The 6,000-nt window shown below is 38.4% G+C and overlaps 1 protein-coding gene across 1 annotated transcript in view; it reads right to left on the reverse strand.

Moving 5' to 3' along the window:
* The window catches only part of MUC5AC (mucin 5AC, oligomeric mucus/gel-forming), a 51,440-nt gene extending 46,320 nt beyond the window's left edge, over positions 1-5,120 (reverse strand). Inside the window, exons 1-6 of the mRNA XM_074918644.1 lie at positions 5,114-5,120; positions 3,714-3,782; positions 2,459-2,720; positions 1,322-1,436; positions 758-848; positions 261-373 (exon numbers count right to left, since the gene is read on the reverse strand). Of these exons, the coding sequence (XP_074774745.1) occupies positions 261-373; positions 758-848; positions 1,322-1,436; positions 2,459-2,720; positions 3,714-3,782; positions 5,114-5,120 (657 nt within the window). The remainder of the gene's footprint in view (positions 1-260; positions 374-757; positions 849-1,321; positions 1,437-2,458; positions 2,721-3,713; positions 3,783-5,113) is intronic.
* Between the last annotated feature and the right edge of the window lie 880 nt (positions 5,121-6,000).

Consider the following 6,000-nt stretch of genomic DNA (forward strand, 5'->3'; position numbering starts at 1 on the left):
TAAAGATATCCTTATCTTATCCTTAAGAATTTCTCTCTCATGAAAGTATCCAGTCTTCTCACTGAAAGGGGAATGCCACTTTTTACCATTTATTTTAACAATGACCAAAAAAAAAAAAAAAAGAAAAATTTTCTTTCCAGATCTACAGTTGAGTCATATTCACGCTATATTTTTTTTTTCTGATTCTAACAAATTTTCCCCAAAGACAGAGAGAATGTATTTTACACTGAGAAAACAAATTTTGAGAGAGAGGTTCTTACAAATTCAGTTGAGCAGCTTGTCGGAACATCAGGAGAAATAGGATCAGCACACTGCTCTGTGGGTCCATCCATCTTCTGCTTATTCCCAAACTGTATAGGAGTCAGTTTTGTGTCTGTAAGAAGCAATCCAAATATTAGAATAATATTTACATGGAGATATTTTGCGACATTATCTGCTATGACATGAACAGTGATTACTAAGAAATATCACTATAATATGAAAGAAGAAAGGAGGTGAAGAAGTTATACAAGGAACTGGATCCTAACTATTGAAAACAAGTAGAAAGCTGCACGTGGCAGATCTTAAAAGATCTAACAGTGATGGAAGAAGTCTAATACATCTCAAAGCCCTGACTCTATATATAAACTGACATCTTAGAAATACATAAAATATCACTAATTTTTCAGTTAATACAACCCACAGAGTGTGTTACAGTACAGTGCTGAAAGAAGGAAAAACAAAGTTCCAATACTTAATAATGCTTTCTACGACTTACTCTCTGAAAAAAATTCATTGCTAGCTGGAATTCCGTTGAAGTCCCCACAAAGCCCACAAGTTTGATTGGCATATTTTTTGTCTAGTTCCACCTAAAAGTAAAGAGGAAAGAGAGCTTAGGTTCATGGTATTGTCAGTCTTGATGGTTAGGAACACAGCCTACATCAATATTGTTTATGCACTCAAAATTTGACATCTGTATGCTGTGCAGGCTGTATTGTGTGGTAACAAGGTAGGTACCACTGGGAACAGCAGTGAACACCAAGAAAAACTTGATTTTATTCTAGTCCTGGGGCTGTGAAGATCAAAGTATTGCCAGGTTTGGAATCTGAGGAGTACTTCGCTGTGAGGTGGGAATGTTATATTCAGGGTTCTATTGATCTTGAGCTGAGCTTGGTGGGAAAAAAAGGAAAGTTGGGAGAAGACTGGAAGACAGAACAATACTCTAAAAAAGGACACAAATTCAAAAGTAACTAATACCCGCCTGGCTGATTAAGGCTGGAAATATCTAAACAGTCTGTTTTCAAAATACAGGCTTTCTACCGTGTTTCGGATGTTCTCTTACCAGGAGGGCATCCTCTTCATTCCAAAGGAAGGTCAGTCCTAACTTGGCAGAAACTTTCAAATAGCTGTTACTTCTCTCTATGAAGACTCCCATATGGCTGAAGGGCAGCTGAACCCTGGGGAAAGATCACCCTAATTCAATGAGGGTAGGGACAGAATAGCCGTTGAGTATCCACGCTGATATCCTTTCTCATTCTCTTTGAGAAGCTTCCGCATGCGTAGGTGAGGAAATGAGTCAAGAGCAGTAACTAAACACAGACAACACAAATTTGTAACATTTTGTCTGTTGCCTACGCAGTTTCTTCTCATGGTGCAAATGGATCAGCCTGGCTTTCCCTGCTGTTCCTTTCAGCTATTTCTGTTAATGAAGTTTTGCTAGGTAAAATGTTGGCATGCATCTTTGGTTGTACTGTTCAAAAAAGTACTGGGAGGTTCTGTTTTGCAGGTAGTATGCTTCAGGATATTGCTATTCACTCCTTAAAGCCCTTGATAATAAAGGAATAGGCTATTTAGGCTTTCTGTGACATGAGTGTCATTCAGAAAGGTGTACCCAAGCTAACCTCTAGGCTAGCTCACTGTACATAGCTGCTATAATACACAAGTCACTGTGGGATAGCTGCCCAAATATTTAACCAGCCTTTTGGACAGGTTTCACACCCTACACTAAAGTCAGTGATACCATGGCTACATAGATAGCAAGTTTCCAGACTAGCTTATTTTAAATGCGTGCAGGTACAAGCTGCATACTGTTCGGTGTAAGGACAAAAGCCACCAAAAATTCCTCTCAAGGATCTTGTTCTTGTAAAATTAATGGAAAATAGAAACTTAAAGGGTGCAAAAACCTAACACTTTAACTGAATCCAGCTCATAAATCAATTGTATATATATAGATACACAGTTTTAGCAATGGGGCAGCATCTGGGATATAGCTCATCTGATCAGAATGGACAGAGGGGTAATCTGCAGAAGCGGCACTTAGCTGACTGCCAGGCCCTCTTATTTTTGTTGGTACTTCAGGAAGGAACTGACCCTCAAGCTGCTTGGGAGCAATGTGAGATCAGATGAGGGAAAAGGATGCTTGATCAAAGAGCCCACCGGGAATAAGAGCAGCGAGAGTAGTCTCAAGTTATGAACGTACGTTTTGCCATCAAACAGGATCGAGCCAGGGGTCAGTTCAATCACTGCTCCTTCCAGCTTCATGATGACGTGAGTGATCACAGTAGAATTTTCCACCATTGTACGCCTAATCTGGACATTGAAGTCCTCATAGGGAGATTTGCAGTTGGATGCAAAGATATAATTGCAGACCCCAGGGAAGTAAAAGATGTCCCCGTCAAAGGTCTTGTAGTGGAAGTTACCCCATGTGCTGCACACACGGCCATTGTGAGAGGGGTTGCCAGCTGTGGATTCAAAATAAGCAGTAAGAATTTTCTGTAATTTGCTGTAGATACCCTCCCTTTAGTTGCTTTTCCCCTTTTATTTCTTTCACTAACCTCTGTTCAAAAAGCCCATCTTCTGTTTTCCTTCTTGTCAAGCTATTTGTTTATCGATCTGTTATTTGTTTTATCTGTTTTGCACAGGGATATAGGGCCTAAGATCGAAAGAAACCTCCCAGGACCCTACGTCCAATGCTCTGCTTCTGCTGACAGCCATATACTATAAATCCTCTCCTAAATTTAGGAACTCTAAAGTTTCACCATAAAAACACTTTAAAGTTAGTTTAAAACTAGCTGGTACTCCGACTAGGGAAGGCCACTCATAGCCGCAATCTTTGAATGGCTGGAAGACTTTTGCCAGCATCTTCCAAAACGTATTCCTGTCTCATGTATGCCCGGTTGTTCTTGTGCCAGTATTACACTCTGAAGGGTTTCCACCTCCCTGTTCCTCCCCGCACCCATTATAGAAATCACTTATCTCTCCTATAGAATAGATAGGTTCTCCTATCTCTCTGATTATCCTCAGAGTCCCTCTCTGCATCTCTTCCAGATTTACACTTACCCTGCTTGAACATGGCTAGTCAGAATTGTACTCTATACCCTAGATGAGGGGTCTCACCAGTGCTTTGAACACGTTAATATTTCCCTCTCTTTACTGGAGATATTGTGCATGACTTATCCCAGTATTATTTATATATATATATTAAAAAATTATAATTTTTTTCCAAATAATTTTTTTCAACAGCTGCATCATATTAACAAAATGCAGGCTGAGTACTGGAGTCACATTTAGATTATCCTTCTTACCTGAGAAAGTGACTAGTTTCCTTGTTCATTTTTTATTCTGTGATGCTAAAGGATCTTACACAATTTATTAATCTCTTTTGTCTCTCCATGCTCTACCTGTGTGATCAACAAGATCACAGATATCTGAGCCGTGACATTTGTTTAACTTACCCTTTACTTTCAGTGTGTTTGGAAGAGGTGGAATGATTTTCACTTGGGATTTCGAAGCTGGTGGAAAATCTAAGGAGGAAAAAATGATCAAGTTTAATCTTAATACAAGTCCTACAAAATGAATAGAGATTGCCTAGTCTCTTTAGTGATTAACATTTCCTACTACTAGTTACAAGCCAGGGGGGGAGTTTCCACAAGATTTTATTGGTGGTTTTTACACAGTGCTTTGTGGCTTGTCTTTCTATATATTTCACTAAAGCCAGATCCCAAAGACCATGCTCTTTGGCTGTCGTGTTTTCTTCTATTATTTGTTCAAGACTCCCATCTGATGCTGGCCCAGGTGTTCTGAACTCAAAAGGAGCAATGTGATCCTTGGAGCACAGTGTTGTAATAGGAATGCAGAAAAAGCAGTGCTAATGTCTATGCCTGAATCTTTGCCTCTCAGTACACTTACAAGAAGAAAGTTACTGAAGAATATTAGAAGCTGAGGATGAGAAACAGGAACTGTTTTTTTTTTTTTCTGAAGCTGATATCTTTTTTTGTGCTAAGACATGTACTTTTGCACAACCAACTCTAAGCAGATTTTTTTTTTTAAGAAGCTATTTAAATTCTGTGAAACTTCAATCATGTGCTTTTCTTGCAAAGACTTCTATTGGTACAATCCAGTCCTAAATTTTCCATGTCCAAATCCAATGTTTTCTCTTTGGATCCAGCAATGAAAGGGATAGAGTACTTAGAGAACCTGTAATGTGATGTTCTTAACATGAGAGTCTGAGGAATTCATTGTCCCTTGAAAGTACTCAAATTGTAGAATTTTATTAATTCCAAACTGTAGATTGTGCTATAACAGCCATTGACTTCTGCGTTTAGAAAAAAAAGATATCACTAAGACAAATACGTGTTTTAGAAAGACCATGTCATTTAGTCTTGATGCAAGGATTTTAATGGAAAGCACACATATTGCATTCCTTGACAATCTGTTCCAACAATTAAATGCACTCACTGTTATTAATTAATTTATGGTACACTTCCAGTTTGGGTTTATCACTTTTATTTACCAGCTAGTGACCTCACAAATTGCAGATTGCCGGACAGGCTTAGTGATTAATTGTTTCAGCCTGTTATCACTAATATACCAATCAGCATTGTATTCTTCCACCCTTATTTTGCTCTGTACAGTAACGGTGTTTGTTCTGTACAGTTATGCATGATCTTGTAGTGTTTAATTTTTGTGCTGTTTAACGTACTTACAGTTTTCTTATTCTCTCGTGAGTGATGCAGTCATCTTGACACAGCATAAAAGATGTGTCTTTTATTACCTACTATCAAGTACCTTGGTGATATGTATGTATATACACACACCTCTTCTGAAAATACACTTTTAGATAAAACGTATGTACCTTTCATGACGTTAAAGATTAGATAACTGTATCGTATCGGAAGACCAGATCCACTGGGCCAGAACTCAGAGGAAGTTCTCCAGTTTAGAGCAGTCTGAGAATTGGATGTATTGTACAGAGGATTTCTCTCTTTTTTTTCTTTGGGGGGTGGGGTGGGGACGGGACGGGATGGGACGGGATGGACAGGGGATGAAGGGAAATTATATTCTAGCTAGGAATAAGTAATTTTACTATTTATCAACTTAATTTGAGACAAAAACTTAGATCAGCAGAAAAATACTTACAATTTTGTCGCTGCAGGAGGGATGGAGAAGCATAGTTTGATTTTGTTTGTTGTTCATAATCCTGGGCTTGAACTGCACCAAGAAGAGTGGAGGAGGAAAATGTTAATGTCTAATTTTCTTGAGTTCCCTCATCATTTCTCAATTATATCTGTTTAAACATGCAACAGTCAGTGTATCAAAGATCAGCAAAGCTATGTTCATGTGGAGAAGGTCAGATTTGCATCAGGACCTGTGTTACATGCAACCATGAAGGCCATATACCACTCATTCTTTTTTTTTTTTTTTTCTAATAAATTGCTGCAGGGAAGCCATCATAAACATGCCTGTGATAATTTGAGCGGATCCTTATGCTGTTATTGTCACAGTACCCCTGGATGCCCTTATAAGCTTTTCAGATAAAGAACTTCATTTTCTTAATTTTTATGATCACTGTGTGCTTTAAGCATCAGTAAAACCCTTTCTCTAACCAGAGGGCTTTAAAAATATGTCCCTTTTGTACAGGAAGAATTCATTTTGGAGTTAGAGGACTGATCTTTGTCCTCTCTTACTGAAAGCCAAAGTTACTCCATCTTTTACAGTTTCAAGCACTCTTTGTAATAAGCA

Source organism: Athene noctua, chromosome 14, assembly GCF_965140245.1.
Source record: "Athene noctua chromosome 14, bAthNoc1.hap1.1, whole genome shotgun sequence".
NCBI lineage: Eukaryota > Metazoa > Chordata > Aves > Strigiformes > Strigidae > Athene > Athene noctua.